Consider the following 17617-nt stretch of genomic DNA (forward strand, 5'->3'; position numbering starts at 1 on the left):
TAGTGGGATAAGGAATGTTTGAGGTGGAGAATACTTAAGTGCTGAATTTTTGGGTTATCTAAAAGAGAATGAGATTCTCTCACAGTGGACTCCACCAGCAACACCACAATTGAATGGTGTTTCTGAACGTCAAAATCGAACCTTGATGGACATGGTTCGATCCATGATGGGATTCACTGAATTGTCTACATCGTTTTGGGGCTTTGCGCTTGAAACTGCGGCAATGTTGTTGAATAATGTTCATACTAAAGCAGTGGATAAAACACCATATGAGATATGAATGAGAAAAACTCCCAAATATTCTTACATGAGAATATGGGGATGTCCTGCTTACGTGAAGCAGACAGTGGGAGACAAATTGGATAGTAGATCCACTTTGTGCTACTTTGTAGGATATTCAAAGAATTCTGTTGGATATTATTTCTATCATCCCAATGAAGCAAAAATGTTTGTTTCAAGAAATGCCACCTTTTTGGAAAGGGGGTTTCTATTAGATAGAAAAGGCAAGATGATAGAACTTGAAGAAATTCAAGATACTCCATCAACTATAGAAGTTGAACCTAATCCCGAAGAACCAGTAGTTCAAGTACAAGCTCCTAGAAGGTCTGATAGGGTTATTAGACCACCTGCAAGATATACGCTTCTTCATGAACAAGGTCATGACGAGCCTTGTGTTGGATGTGGTCCAATGAATTTCAAAGAAGCAATATCTGATACTGATTCAACCAAATGGCTTGAAGCCATGCAGTCATAAATAGACTCTATGTATTCAAACCAAGTCTGGACATTAATGGATTCACCTGAGGGAATCGTTCCCACAGGATGCAAATGGATCTACAAAAGAAAGCTTGGGGCGGATGCAAAGGTGGTGACCTTCAAAGCAAGACTGGTTGCAAAAGGTTATACTCAAAGGTAAGGAATTGACTATGAGGAAATTTTTTCACCAGTTGCTATGTTTAAGTCCATTAGAATACTACTAGTCATAGCAGCATAGTATGACTATGAGATATGGCAAATGGATGTAAAGACTGCGTTCCTCAATGGAAACATCAAAGAAGATATTTATATGTCTCAACCTGAGGGATACACATCAGTAGGAAGTGAGCATAAGGTATGCAAACTTCAGAGATCAATATATGGTCTCAAGCAGGCGTCAAGGAGTTGGAACCTCAGACTTGATAGCACTATCAAAGAGTTTGGTTTTGCTAAGAATCCTGAGGAACCATGTGTGTACAAGAATGTTGGGAGTGCAGTGACATTCCTTATAATTTATGTTGATGACATCCTACTCATTGGGAATGATGTAGGATTATTCAATCAACTAAAGTATGGTTGGCATGTAAATTCTCCATGAAAGACATGGGTGAAGCATCCTATATATTGTGAATACAGATCTATAGAGATAGATAAAAAATGATGCTGGGATTCACCCAAGCCACTTATATCGATACCATTATGAAGCGATTATCTATGGAAGAGTACAAGAGAGGATACTTACCAATGTGTCATGGTGTTACTCTATCAAAAGCTATGTGTCCCAAGACTAATGAAGAGATAGAGATGATGACACGTATTCCATATGCATCAGCCATTGGTAGTATCATGTATGGTATGATATCGACACGTCCTGATGTTGCTTACGCTCTGAGTGTTACAAGCAGATATCAGGCGAACCCTGGTCCAATGCATTGGAATGCCGTGAAAGATATTCTTAAGTACTTGATAAGGACTAAGAATTTGTTCATGGTCTATGGGGGTGGAGAATTAAAATTGGAAGGCTACACTGATTCTAGCTTCCAATGTGACGTAGATGATTCGAAATCGACCTCTGGTTTTGTATTCATGCTAAATGGTGCGGCTGTCTTTTGGAAAAGTTCTAAGCAAGACACCGTTTCGGATTCCACCACTGAAGCTGAATACATTGCTGCATCTGTTGCAGCCAAAGATGCAGTTTGGATGAAGAATTTTGTACAAGAGTTGGACGTCATTCCTAATGGAGTTGATCCAGTCCCGGTGTACTGCGACAACACTGGTGCCGTTGCGCAAGCAAAGGAACCAAGGTCTCATCAAAGATCCAAACATATACTGAGGAAGTTCCACATCATCCGGGAGATTATGGGAAGATGAGATATATCAGTCGAAAGAGTCCTCTCTACAGATAATGTTGCTGATCCACTTACAAAGCCCTTGCCAGGACCATTGTTTGAGAAGCATCGCGGAGCAATGTGATTAAAGTTTATGGGTAGTTGGCTCTAGGGCAAGTGGGAGATTGTTAGAGTAGATGTCCTGCAAGCCAACTGTTGGATAGGGATTTTGTTGACTCTGTTGCAATAAACAATCTTTATTTTAATGTAATTCATTATTTCATGGTTTGTTATTTCTTTATCTGTATAACCATGTTATCAAACATAGATAAAGACCTTGGTTATACTTTAATACAAATGAATCGTAATTCGATGTTGAAACTCATTTGTAAACACTGTATAATCTAAATTCGTTCCTAGTCGATTCAGTCGCCTAAAACATGGATAAAGGTCGCTTGAGCTTGAGACTAGCATCTGTGATGTTGTGTACTGCGTTTCTTGGTAAGGGCATAGAGATGTCCAAACATGCAGATGGGTAGTCATATGATGATTATACCGAACAACTCTCCCTCGGACTTTCCAAGTGGTTATCATTCATCGAAAGAATAAGTCCGTGGTTATGATTGTACACCATTAGTCCTTACGATCCGGGACAACACCGAGGCTCTATATGCTAGGGCTGTGCTTTGACTCATTTACCGGCTCCAGAAGAGTCATCAGGTGGCGAGGTTGGATACAGTTGCGACACATATAGGAGCCAGTGCATTGTAGTCGGGGATTCACCGCTCATCTGTGGGTGAGGATATCCTATGTGATCTGATGAAATTATAGTGCGTGTAATCTCTGGCCAGAGTATGAGATGTACATTAGAGAAGGAGTTCTCCAGTTGTACATGCGATGCCACTATTTATTCTCAAAGATGTGTCACATAGTGATCGAATTATTATGCAACCCTCGATGAACCAATGGTTGTAGATTCGATCGGGATATATGAGATGAAGAGACCGTACTGTACGTTAATCATAATCGACTGGTTCTTGCAGGCACTATCAGTGATACCTAGGGAGTCATGGGGCGATGCTACTAGACGCTCTTACCATGATTCGATGGATTTAATCAGAAAATAGTTTCTGATATTCTCATGATCAAATTTTGGTGCATGGAATGGGGCAAATTAGGATAAGCCCGAATAAAGGATTATGTCATGAATCACAAAAAGTTGTGAACCCACGGCTAACTGTATCCCTGAACCATTGAGGGTCACACAAGCACTGATTTACTTGTTCTCATTGAGATAATAAACTCAATGAGTTGAATTTATAAGAAATAAGTTTGATATGATCAATCGATAAGCTATAAATAAAGTTTATAAAAGCTTATAGAAATTTTGAGAGCATGACTGCTAAAACAGTCAAAAGGAGTATACATGTCTTATTTAGACATTGGTGATATCGAAATTAAACTGTGCATCATAATAACAAATAAGTTGAAATTGTCACATCGATGATGTTGGATCGTCGATCGGGATTATGATGATATTAATATAATGGTAGCATGGATCATGGACTTGTAAGAATATAAGCTCATCATGCTAATTTATTAAAGTTTAAATGAGCTTTAATAATTATATTTTAATTGAGTTAAAATATAGTCCATTAAGTTTCATAAAATATCATTGTTGAGTCGGACGATCTTCTAGCCATTGATGCTTTAAATTCTCCAGTCTCATATTCCTCCAGTTTCGGTTTATTTATTGATGACTGCAAATGTCTAGCTTTTGATATCCAATGTGTTCTTTTGTTTTTGCCAAGGTATCAGCAACCAGACGACTCATACTTTAACTAGAAGCGCTGTTTCGATGATTTTCCAGTCTTTTATTTTTTATGTAATTTTTTCCGACTTGGTTTAGTATAATCTCCATGTTTACTTAAAAAAAAACAATCATGAGCGTATTTGTTTGGACCATATTCGAAGTCCGGGGAAGAATCCGCCACGGTTTTGAAGTCCAACAATATTTTCAGCCAGTAATAATTGACTTGAATTCTAAGGTTGTCACCAAGTCAAACATATCACTTACCCGAGTAGGTCTCTTGTAACGAATCTCTATTTATGAGATGTGTCAACTCTACCGATATTCACAATAAAAATTAATATTTTTAGTATAAAAAGTAATATTTTTTTATGGATGACCCAAATAAGAGATCTGTCTCACAAACTACGATCAGTGACATCGTCTCATACAAGTTTTTGCCCACTTAGAGAAGCAGTTACGAGAATAATTCGACCAACCCATGCCTAGCATTATAAACTATTCAAATATCATAATCGTTTATTTAATTGAAAAAATATATACATATGTTATATATATGTATATAAACTAGAAATTTTTTTAATATTATTATATATAAATTATTTGTATATATATTATTTTAAAAAGTAGTCAGCGTCATGCCGCTCTTTATTAATTGAATTTGGACACTACAGTGGGATCCATTAGAGCAAAGCAACAAAACCACATTTAAAAAAATGGACATGTGACGACTGACGTTGATGGAAATAAATTAAGCGATATGGTAATGGATTTAAACGAGTCGGCACATACATTAAAAACTAGTGGTAGTGTATATATTGTGTGATTATATATTTTATGAGATGGTTTTGTGAATTTATTTTCGTGAAAGAGTGCAACCCGATCTATACTTAAAATGATAAGTAATATTTTTCATGAATCAGGTCGAGTTGGAAATCCATCTTATACAATTGATTCATGAAATCGTCTCATATGAGATTTTATGATTCAATATTATGCTGCGGGATAATCTTTTTTAACCATGAAATTATTGTTTAAACCATAAAAATACAATAAAAAACCTCAAAATAAGAAAAGAATCTCTTAATGAAAATTTATATCCAATTGATCCTTATATATATAATATATAGAGTAGATCTCTTGTGAGACAATCTCACGAATCTTTATCTGTGAGACGGGTCAATCCTACCGATATTCACAATAAAAAGTTATACTCTTAGTATAAAAGTAATATTTTTTCATGGATGACCCAAATAAGATATTTTTCTCACAAAATGCGACCTGTGAGACTATTTCGCACAAGTTTTTGCCTTATATATATCTTCTCTAAAATCATTTTTATGGCGGATCTTGAAATAGCAAATATCGAAAAATAGAATCTCATGGAAAAAAAATTAAAAAAGAAGGAAAAAGTAAACTTAAATGCTAGATGTGAAAACTATATTAGCCCATTTGATTTTCTAAAACTAATACCAATATCTTTATTATATTTCGGACTAGAAAATTTGTTATGTTTCTAAATGCAATTCGTAAATGGACAAAATATTAGAAAAGAACGTTACATTTTGTGTTCATTGCCCAAATTACAAATTAGCATATGCATTCCAACCCATCAAAATAATGCCATTCATACTTGAAGCTAGCTTTAAAAAATAACTAGTATCTCTGTCGTATGATGCGCGAAATATTTAAATTATAAAGTACAAATGTTTAAATAATTACTTAAAATTATTGATATAATAAATATTTTAATTATTGTACAAATTTTTATATCATTTGAGATCATATTGAAATAAAGATAACAATGTTGCTCTCGAATTGAATTCTTTACCATTATATTCGATATATTAATTGAGTTGAACTGTTACTAATAAAAAATATTAAAATATCATGTATTATTTGTCTATCAAAATTTAAAAAATAAATAAATAAATATTTTTCAAAAAATTTTAAAAAAAATTTAATGAAAATTTTGATTAAATATTTTAATTATTTTTGAATCACACAACAAGTATTTATACTAAAATTCTAATTAAATAATAATAATAATATCAATATATAAACAATCAATATACAGAAAATTCGCGATGACATTATCATTAAAAAATTGAAAAACATAATATTTTACAAAAAAATTTATAGTTTATTTAATTTAATAATTTAAAAGTATGGAGAACTAAACATATACAAATAACACAAAATCCAAAATTTAACCAAAATTAAATGAAATAATATGATCAATACAAACATTTAAGATAGTGTTATTTATGTTCTACTTTTTTAAAATGCACTTCAAAATTTTTTTCTCTAAAATTTCTAATATATCTTCAAATGATTTTTTAAAATATTGATATAAATATAAAATGACTTTTAATATTTTTTATTAAATATAAAAATTATTAAAATTAATTCATAAAAACTTTTATGAGATCATCTTATAAGTCAATTTGTGACATATATTCCAAATGTTCCAACTCATAAAAAAAATATTATTTTAAGTCTTATAGATCGAATCGATTCGTCCCATGAACATAGATATATGAGATCATTTCATAAAAATTTTACTCAAATTAACTTAGGTAAATTTATTTTTTTTACATTGAATAATGTTTCTTAAATATGTTAACAAATAATTTAATAAGATTATTGATTTCTGATTTTTTTTAAGAATTGTAACATAAGAATTATAGTGTTGGTAGTATTTTTTTTCCTTCAAAAATATATTGTAACGTTAATAATTCACATTCATTTATTTTAATATTATATATATATTATATTAACAACTGTACATATAGATATATATATTAAACTATTAAGTTTTATGGAAAAAAATAAAATAAAATCCTAGATCTAAAGGTTTCCATGATTATGGTATGTAAATATATTTTTCGAACTAAGTAAAATCATAGGCCACGCTGCATCATCTCTTTGTACTGATTCAATGATTCTTGTCTCTGTATCCTCATGTCTTCATTGAATTTTCTGATGAAGGCTTCAACTCGGCGGTTCAACTCGTCCTGACCCAGTGACGGGTCTTTGAGGATCCGGCTAACCGCCGCCGCATCCGGTGGTGGGTGGTAGCTGGTTCTTTCCTGGAAGTTCTCTGGTGTGGCCACGTGATCCGAAGGGGCGGAAGTGGATGCCACGTGGTGCTCCCAGGCGTCGGATTTCTTGGTGTGCCACGTGAGAGGCACGTGACGACCCTCCGTTATCATCTTCCAAGTGCTCTCCAGTGTTTCCTGCCTCTTTGGTTTTGCCACCTTCAGAGCTCTCATTCCTGCGGATTTTCCGATCTCAGAAACGGCTAAACATGGCTCCAAATTCGAATTCGAATTCAAATTCACAAATTAAGATAATTACGGAGTTTGATTCAATGGTAAAATTTCAAAAAGTAAATTAGTACTTACCTTCAGGAGTCGTTCTCGTAGGTTTCCTATTGCCGAATCTGGAAGACACCAGAGGTTTCTCCCTCACCGGAAGTAGAAATTCCAGCGGAAGCTCAGGAGAAACCATCTCCTGCGGAGGAGGATCGTACGTCAGCATCGAGTCAACAAACACATCCCTAGCTTCCGCTACATCTTCGGTTTCAAAAACGACGTTTGAACCGTTCACCACCACAACAGTTTTCTCTTCAACGGCCCTATCTTCACTGTCGTAAAGCGCCACCGAAGCAGCCTCCATGGAATCCTTAACTACAGATGCAATCTCCGGTTGAGCTGACAGTGACTCATAGTACGATGGCGGAGGAGTTTTTACCGTAATCAAATGCTCAGATCGAACTGACGGCTCAGATGGACTCCAGTGGAAGCGCGACGAAACGATGATTACGACGATGATAGCGTTGATGATAACGTACAAATACGGAGGCTTCAACCAAGATATGATGATGGACCATATCAACGGAATTTCGTCTACGGTGAACGGAACATAGAATTTGAATCCCATAGCCAAAGAAACAACTCCAGCCGAGATCAAGAACAACTTCGATGATAAAATCGACATGCTAGTCGAACAGAACTCGAATACTATGCAATAAATTCACTGTTTTTTCTTGTTTTTCCCAGATCTTTTGTGGTATGGAAATTGGAATCAGCTGCGAATGTACGGTGAGTTCCGGGCGGATGGTAGGTGAGAAGAAATGAAGTTCGGCATGCAAACGGAACGTATATATTATAGCTACGTGGGTTCCGGGCCGCGGTTTGTGGGCCTCTGTGATATCTAGGCCGTTGGATTGGAAGATGGGTGTGGGGTACGCATGCTGCACCGGTGACTGAAATATCGTAGTGTTGCAAGTTGAGGTGTATATTGTTGGACTTGGCGTCCTCAACTCTTTAAAACTAATGACTTTCGTAAGACGTTGTCGACCTTTTTTTTTATAATTAATTTAATTCATATTTATATAATAATATTATTATAATTTAAAAAATATCAAAAATTAAAATAATGAATTTTTTTAAAAAAAAAAACCGGAAACTGACCTATGTTGCTACCCATGATTGAACTGTAGACCTTTAATATGTAAATAAATAGATATACTGTCATATATTAGAAATTTGATATTTTATTAATAAACTCAAATTTAAAAACAAATCACGACAAGAAATTTAATAAATAGTAATAGATATTAGACAAAAATTTGTGTGATACGATCTCACGAGTCGTATTTTGTGAGACGAGTCTCTTATTTGGGTCATCCATGAAAAATATTACTTTTTATACTAGGTACCGTTTGGTTCAAGTATTGGTAAGTACTAATATAAATAGTCCTATCATATCACTTGTTTTGTACAAGTATTATTTATCTCAATCAATCAAATTATTAATTATTTATCTCACATCAATCAAATTCGTAATTATTTATCTCACATCAATCAAATCAATAATATAAAAGTACGATATTACCCTTAATAAATAATATTATTAATATTTTTAACAAGGACAAAATAGTAATATCATATTATCTCAAATTTAATCAGTTAAATCAATCAAATCAAACACTATATTAACTATCATTTTCTATTTATTTTATTATTACAAAATATTACTTATCTTCATACTATATATCCTATACTATGAACCAAACGGTACCTATGAGTATTACTTTTTATAGTGAATATCGGTAGGGTTGACCCGTCTCACAGATAATGATTCGTGAGACCGTCTCACAACTCACATGTCGTATTTTGTTAAGTGAATCTCTTATTTGGGTCCTCCATGAAAAAGTATTACTTTTTATGCTAAGAGTATTATTTTTTATTGTGAATATCGGTAGGGTTGACCCTTCTCAACGAAAAAGATTTGTGAGACCGTCTCACAAGAGACCTACTCCAGATATTATACACTTTATATAAAAATTTTAGTTTTAATTTTTAAAAAAATATTAATGAATTATTTCCATACTCTTAATTTCAATTTACTTTCCCTGCTTATCCATTTGCATTAATTGTTAACCCATGGAATCATCCATCGCATTTAATATAAGAATAACCGAAGCTATAATATGAATAGAAGATTATATTATAGAAAATTAGAATATGACGTGAAGTTGTTATGTCGACGTGACTAATTTTAGATTGATATTATATTTAGAAATTGTTTCATTCATATGATAATTAAAATCATAAATAATTATATTATTCAATTACGTCGTGTATATATATCTATATAAAACTCGATCATTTTTTCATTCCAGGGAAAGTTCACACTATATGACTTAAATAAATAAATAAATAAAAAAGGACTCGCGGGTCTTGGTCAAGCAAACTTTCGTGGTACGTGCACCATACAAATAATTAATTATGTTCGGTTGCACTTACTGTGAAAGCAACTATTAAACATTGAAAATATATTTCTTTTTCAATAATTTTTTTTTTACAAATGAACCCACCCATCATATTATCTGAGGAAAAGTTAGAGCATAATTTACGGTAAGTCGGTACTTTAAAAAAATTTATTAGTCACAAAAATGTATTCCTTTGTAAAAAATCATCATCATTTTTTTCGTATGTGTATATATATAATTTTGATGTGCTCTATATTCATATAATGAAATTTAAAAAAAAAAGAAAAAATTTTGTGTGAGACGGTCTCACGGATCATATTTTGTTTTATGGATATCTTATTTGGGTCATCCATGAAAAAATATTACTTTTTACGCTAAGAGTATTACTTTTTATTGTGAATATCGGTAGGGTTGACCCGTTTCACAGATAAAAATTCGTGAAACCGTCTCACAAAAAACCTACTAAAAAACGAAGCAAGAGCGTTTGTTGGGTAAAATATCTCCGGGGCCAACGGGTGCGGGGAGCATCGAGCCCCACGCAGTAGTGGGAGGTCAGGCCAGCCCTCGCCCCCACCGACCATATCCCGTTTTTGACCGAGCAGTTAAAAAAGGTGTCACTTTTCTTTATACATGATATATATTAAAAAGAAAATAAATGGTGGCATAATTAAGGATAGAGGAAAGGTTGATCCTTTTGTTTAAGGAACATTCCAACCCCACATGGCCCTGTAGTGTTCTTGTTTCCTTGTATGTCTTTGTTCATGTTGGTGTACATAATTTGTTGTATATTCTTTTTAACATTTCTTGATAACGAGTTCGTAGATGATTTCTATATTAATCGCATGAAGAATAACGCTGAAGTGCAACCATTTCGAAGGAGAAATGACTTTTTATAAATCAGTCTTGACTTATAACTGCTGTTTTTTGGTGTATGTTAGAGAAACTAATAAGATAAACCGTATTAAGTAAATATTATGTGAAATTATCGCCTGATAAAGTGTTTGTAGGAAGAATCGAACTCACTGTCATTGGCTAAACGCAATGGAAGTGGAAAATGATGTGGTTTCTGTTGTGCTTAAAAATATTTCAGAAGCTCATAAGCAAAGCCCAACAGATAAAGCTCATTGAAATAAAGTTGCGGCCAGTTACAACCATTACCCAAGATGGAAGATCGTGGAGTGATCGTGGAAAGGAGCCCAAACTGACGTGCAAAATGTGACAAAAGCAGAAGGAGGAATCAGAAAGAAACACAACAAACACATCCAACAAAAATCTACAGCAAAGCTCTGCAGAATTCTATAATTAATTATTCGCTCATTTTCAATTTCCAAGCAGTCTATTTTTTCATTCCTTCAAACTTATTGTAGAATGTCTATCAAGTTCATAGCAACATAATTATATTTGATGTTGTTAATGGATTACTCCTGTAATTTTGTCATATTTCTCATTTTGTTTTTGCGTTTTTGAGTGATTTCGAAGGAGTTAGAACTTACGACCGAATCGAGACGTACAACGCTTGGTAAACGAAGTCGGATCATTCACATTTGGCACGAACACGTGCCTGGCACGCCCCGCAATTTTCGAGTCAAACAGTTTCTTTCGTATTGGGTGAAAATTATGTTTTCTCCTTTACCATTATTGAATTATATATAATTAGTTAGGCATGCATATATATGGTTTTTAAATAAAACATTAAGCAAGTTATGGTTGAACTTTACATGTACTTTGGCATACCTAAAAAATATACAGAGAAATGGATATAAAACAAATAGTAGGTTAGAACAAAAGTGTGAAAATGGGACTTTTGGCAGCTTCCACGACTTAGTTATCTCAATATTCTTCTGTTCATAAGTGACCACATGTGCCTCCAAACGACCGACGATGGAGGCGAGACATTTTGTAAACAAATTTTGTTTTTTAAAATATATTCGTATATATGTATGATATTTTTTTAAATAAATAAATATTATCCACTGATAATCGATAAATAGTAAATGGACGGTTTGAAAGTCAACAAACAGGACGAATTGAAGCCATATTTGCGTGTTTGAAGACTTCACTGGAAAATTAAGTCGATAATGTTGTATAGGTTTTTTCTTCTTTACAATCATATATTCCATCTTTCCCAATTCCAAAATCTACCTGAACGCTCAAGTGTGTACATGCATCATTAAATGGGTTTTAAATTTTATAAAATCTGATCTCAATAATTAAAATTTAGAATAATCACAATGTACTCCTGAAAAAGAAAATATATACATTATATATATTTCAACTAACACAGACCAATTTGGACACACAAAATATAAATATCACTCCATCTGTCCCAATTACATAGTCTACTTTGTTATTTCACACGGATTAAGAATGATATTAGGAAAACAAATCATGCATGCAAATTTCCTAATACAACCTTATTTAATTATATTATAAAAACAAATTATACTCACTGCCAATGAAAACTAAATACAATTATTCATATTCAATAAGAGTATATTAGTAAAAAGTAAAAACTTGTGTGAGACGGTCTCACAGGTCATATTTTGTGAGACAGATATCTTATTTGGGTCATCCATGAAAATATATTACTTTTTATGCTAGAAGTGTTACTTTTTATTGTGAATATCGGTATGGTTGACCCATCTCACAGATAAAGATTCGTGAGACCGTCTCACAGAAAATCTACTCATAATTTAGATAAATTAATGTTTTGAAACGAGACGCTATATATTTCAGTTTTTTTAAGGCAGAAGCAGTTGATGCCACGGATGCATCAAAACATGGCGGTGGAAGACAATTGCGCGCTTTTGGGAGCAGAACGTGCCTAATTAATTAGTCTTACAGCCGACCCCAACTTCAAATTCAACACAAATTCTTATCTTCATCCAACTATTTATAGCAATTAATTTGATGGAAAAATAATAATAATCACTTTTATTGTAATTTGTATCATTTTTCACCTTAGTTAACTAGGTCTAGCATGCTCGGAACTTCGATTTGGTTAACTTCGAAATTCAGTTTCAATTTTATGTTAGAGTAAATGTCCTGCAAGCCAACGGTTGGTTAGAGAATTTATTGAGTAATAAACGATCTTTATTTTAATATAATTTAACTTTTAATGGTTTTATTTTACTTTATCTATATACTATACTCATGCAACCAGCGTAGATAAAATTCTTGATTATACTGTAATACAAATGAATCATAATTCGATCTTGAAACTCATTTGTAAACATTGTATATTCTAAATTCGTTCCTAGTCGATTCAACCGCCTAAAACAAGGATAAAAGTCGCTTGAGATTGAGACTAACATCTGTGATGTTGTGTACCGTATTTCATGGTAATGGCATAAAGATGTCCAATCATACAGATGAGTAATCATACGATGATTGTACCGAACAATCCTCCCTCAGACTTTTCAAGTGGTTATCATTTATCAAGAGGACAAGTTGTTGGTTGTGATTGTACATGATTAATCCTTACGACCCGGGACAACACTGAGGCTCTATATACGAGGATTGTGCTTTGACTCGTTTATCTACTCCGCGAGGGTCACAAGGTGGCGAGGTTGGGTGCAATTGCAACATATGTAGGAGCCGGTGCATTGTAGTCGGGAATTCACCACTCACCTACGGGTGTGGATACCTATATGATCTAACGAAATAATAGCGCATAAAATCTCTGGATAGAGTGTGAGATGTACATTAGGGAAGGAGTTCTCTAGTTGTGCATGCATTGACACTATGAATATTTCATGATTGTATCACATATCTATTTAATCTAATATGCAACCCTAGATGAATCAATGGTTGCATATTCGATCGGAATATATGAGATGAATGAACCGTATTGTACATTAATCATAACCGATTGGTTATTGCAGGCACTATCAGTGATACGTAGGGAATCATGGGGCGATGCTACTAGAGGCTCTTACCATGATTCGATGAGTTTAATCAGAAAATGGTTTGTGACATTCTCATGATCAAATGTTGGTGCATTGAAATGTGGACAAATTAGGGTAAGCCCGAATAAAGGAAATTGTCTTGAATCACAAAGAGCCATAAACTCATGGCTAGTTGTAACTCTGAAACATTGAGGGTCACACAAACATTGGATCATTTGTTCACGTTGACGGAAAAATAAATTCAAGAAGTTGAATTTATATACAATTATGATATAGTAAATTCAATGAGTTGCATATACGATAAGTAAATTTTAAGATAATAAATTCAAGGAGTTGAATTTATGATATTTAAAATTCGGAGAGAATAAATTCAAGAAGTTAAATTTATAAAATTTGAGGATTTAAATTATTAAACTCAAAAGTTGGGTTTATTAAATACTAAATTAAATATAATGAAAAGTATATTTAATGGGCTTTTAGGAGTACAAGTTCAACCTACTAAATAATTAAAGTTCTTAATGGACTTTAATATAATTAATTAAACTAGTTTGACTAGTCCATTTAATTAACAAAGCCCATTAAATTTAATTAAAGAACCTAAATCCACAATTATGAAAATTAGGTTAATGTTCTTATTTTAAGGTAATGAAAAACAACCATAACCTCCACTAATTCCTCATTGTGATTTTCGAGAATCACAACCCTTATTCTTCCAAGATTTTCCGCCAAGCTAGAAAAAAAAGGGGAAGGAAAGGAATTTCTATCACAAAAGTTCTTTAATCTCTACGCAAAAGTTCTTCTAAATTTCTAGTGCAATTTAGAATATGAACAAATATTCCAGTCGTGAACTTGATTCGAATATCAAAGAAAGGAATTTTGAAGAAAGTTCGTAGGGATTTACAACAACAGCTACGTCCACTAATACCGGAGTACTCGGAGCCGAATGAATTGTTCACTAATGTATAGCTTCTAACACCCTATGAATATTATTTAATTTAAACAATACCAGTGTCCAAAGAAAATTTTGAATGTCCAAATAAAAATTTTAAACTTCGATAACCTAACATTTTAATAAATATCGATTAAATCAATTCGATTTTGTTTTTGTAAAAAAAAATTGATCACTTCGACTCGTTTAATAATTAATTTAATTATTATTAGTAGCATCGAAAAGATAAGAATGATGTAATATCTTACCTTAGAAAATTGAGAAGATATGGAGAGAGACGCCTCATCCATTTCATGTAAATCTCGTAAGACGTCTTCCTGTTGGAAATTTTCTAGGACAAAATGGATTTCGCGTTATTGGATAGCAATTATAGATGAAGAATCCAGAAATCCAAGTATTTTCAAAGTCCAGTGAGTGAACTGGGTCGAGAGGAAAATAGTGTGTTTTATTGTTTGATTTATTTTACCCGAAATCAATTACTCCAAATAAATCTAGATTAAAAATACGAGATTTAATTGTAAAAGGTTCACAGTCTCACACATATATATGTGTTGGTGTGCACAATAGATGTACATCATATAAAAACTGATATATCTCACACATATATATGTGTTGGTGTGCACAATAGATGTACATCATATAAAAACTGATATATATATATATATATATATATATATATATATATATATATATATATAATTCATACGTTAGACGTGACATTCTATAAATCGGGATGCTAAACAAGAGGCGCCCAAAATAGCATAGAAGATATTTGATGCACATCTCTTTGCAGACACCTCATGCGCGCCAACGACATAACAAGTGACGTGACACACATTCAGTTTTTTCATTTTTAAAAAAAATCAAATTAGCTTTGCTCCTTCTCCGCCACACTTTAACCTACTTCTAAATTTCGCTTAGGTTACGTTTGGATGGAAGAATTTGAATGGATTTTATTTTAAATCCACAACTCAGATTTATTGTATCCATTTAGTTCAGAATTAGAATGTAAGATTTGACATATCTTATGTTTAACCAATTACATTTTTTAATGTTTCAATTTCAAATTCACTCTTCAATATAGTCATTTCAAATTAATGGGTTTCAAATGTTTTGATTTTAAATCTTCCCACAAATCTAAAGTAATCAATGCAAATATAATATTAGGTTGCGTTTGCATTGAAGAGTTTGATTTCTCAAATACATTGTATCCCATTTAGTTCAAAATTATAATAAAAGATTTAAAATATCTTATGTTAACCAAGTATATATTTATGTTTCAATTTCGAATTCACTCCTCAACATAGTCATTTCAAATCAATTGATTTAATCAATCCAAATATAACCTATATGTATTTACCGATAGGGCTATATTATTAAAAGAACTAAAATTACGTTTGAATTGAATGATTTAGATTTTAAAAAATGTTTGAAATGTTGATTTGAAATGACTTTATATTTATATGGATTTGAAATTCACCGCAATATCTCAAAAATAACTAGTTGATATTTCAAATTTATTATCAAATAAATTTATTCAAACAAACTAATATATTTATTATGATGAACTTGAAATCCTTCGTTCAGATACAGCCTATAAATATTGTTTTTTATATTTGACTATATATAATTCTAATCTCCAGTAAATCAATGGCGTTACGGTATTTTTATTATATCATATCTAAACAAAGAAAAATGTGATACTCAACAAACTTTATATATCGAACATCTATTGAAAGAACATACTCAATCCAAATCAAAATCAATTTTACATAGTGCTATCATTTAACTTCCCCGAAATTTAATTTAACGTGTTGACTTCGTTATTTTTCTTATACAAATATAGAATAATAAAATAAAAATGTGAATCTTATATCATTATTATTATTATTATTATTGTTAGAGTGAGATTTAGCACCCACTAGGATATGATGAGAATCTTATGTGATGACGTTTTAGTGGTTTCTAAGTCACGCAACCTAGATGTGGTATAGTGTCATAAATTGTCTCAACATACCATTACTTACTTTTAAATACCTTGTGACGTTTTTACTCGAGTCACTACTAATAGATTATTAAATATATACAATTAAACTTGATAATAATAATTAAACAACGAAAACTAAATAGTTTAAGTATCTTACAATTCAATGAAAACAGAACAATAATATCAGTTTTAAACGTTAATACAACAAAGACAAAATCATAATAATGCGCGAGAATACGAACTAAATAACACCTCAACTAGATCGTCACAGAAAACCCAAATACTATAGCCCATGCGCGTCCGAACTGTCCAACCTAAGATTTGTCACGTGTAATGAGCTGTCTAAGATGAAAACAAGGAGGTGAACGACAATCGCCCAATATGAGAGTGTATGAGTATATAAATTGATATGATGCATGTGAAATGCAATATCATCGGATATCAAAGATTAAGTCAATAATCTCATTTTCAGTCTAGAGATGTCTGAGTGTGTAATATCTGATTTGTTCTAGGTATGTTTTGGTTTCCACACTCGTCATCAAGATGTAGACCTACATTGTTTCAGGATTATCAGAGCCCGCAGGTCCCGTCGGACACTGTAGCTCTCGGTACCGAACCGTCCACAATACAGAACAAGGTTGAGCGGCCCTAAAAAACGAGGTATATCTCAAAAGATATCAGGACCAACGTGATATGTCATGCATAAATGTCAAAACAGTAAAAAAATGTATCATGAAACATATAAATATGCATCATATAAGTGTAGATACTACATTTGGATATCTCAGTCAGTATATCACGTACCTCACTAAAACAATCTGACAGAAAGTTTATTCGTCTGAACCTAGATAATACCAACTGTTGGGTGCAATAATTGTCCCTGCTTGGTAGAGCGATCGAACCGTGGTGCTTGAGCTGCTGTGCGGTTTAAAAGATTTGAGTTGCACCATTACCACTAGCTATAGCTTTTGGTAAAGCGGCAAGCGCTCGGTCCTACAATTGGTATCAGAGCCAATGTCACGGGTTCGATTCCCATTGATTGCAATGAGTGCAATTATTGGGAGGAAGATTGTTGGGTGCAATAATTTTCCCTGCTT

The 17617-nt window shown here is 32.8% G+C and overlaps 1 protein-coding gene across 1 annotated transcript; it reads right to left on the reverse strand.

Annotated features, from left to right (window-relative positions):
* Window positions 1-6684: 6684 nt before the first annotated feature.
* LOC142533211 (uncharacterized) lies at window positions 6685-8171 on the reverse strand. The gene is made up of 2 exons (XM_075639894.1): window positions 7302-8171; window positions 6685-7171 (listed from the first exon to the last, which is right to left on the reverse strand). Exons 1-2 carry the CDS (start codon window positions 7894-7896, stop codon window positions 6798-6800), a joined length of 969 nt encoding a protein of 322 aa, XP_075496009.1. The 5' UTR covers window positions 7897-8171; the 3' UTR covers window positions 6685-6797.
* Between the last annotated feature and the right edge of the window lie 9446 nt (window positions 8172-17617).

The sequence above is a fragment of the Primulina tabacum genome, chromosome 2 (assembly GCF_025594145.1).
Source record: "Primulina tabacum isolate GXHZ01 chromosome 2, ASM2559414v2, whole genome shotgun sequence".
NCBI classification, from domain to species: domain Eukaryota; kingdom Viridiplantae; phylum Streptophyta; class Magnoliopsida; order Lamiales; family Gesneriaceae; genus Primulina; species Primulina tabacum.

Bases quoted from the DNA above. Each gene is read 5' to 3' on its own strand.
- LOC142533211 (XM_075639894.1), bottom strand. From the start codon at position 7,896: ATGTCGATTTTATCATCGAAGTTGTTCTTGATCTCGGCTGGAGTTGTT. The intron at 7,172-7,301 runs GTAAGTACTAAT...GAAAATCCGCAG, and splicing joins TACGAGAACGACTCCTGAAG to GAATGAGAGCTCTGAAGGTG.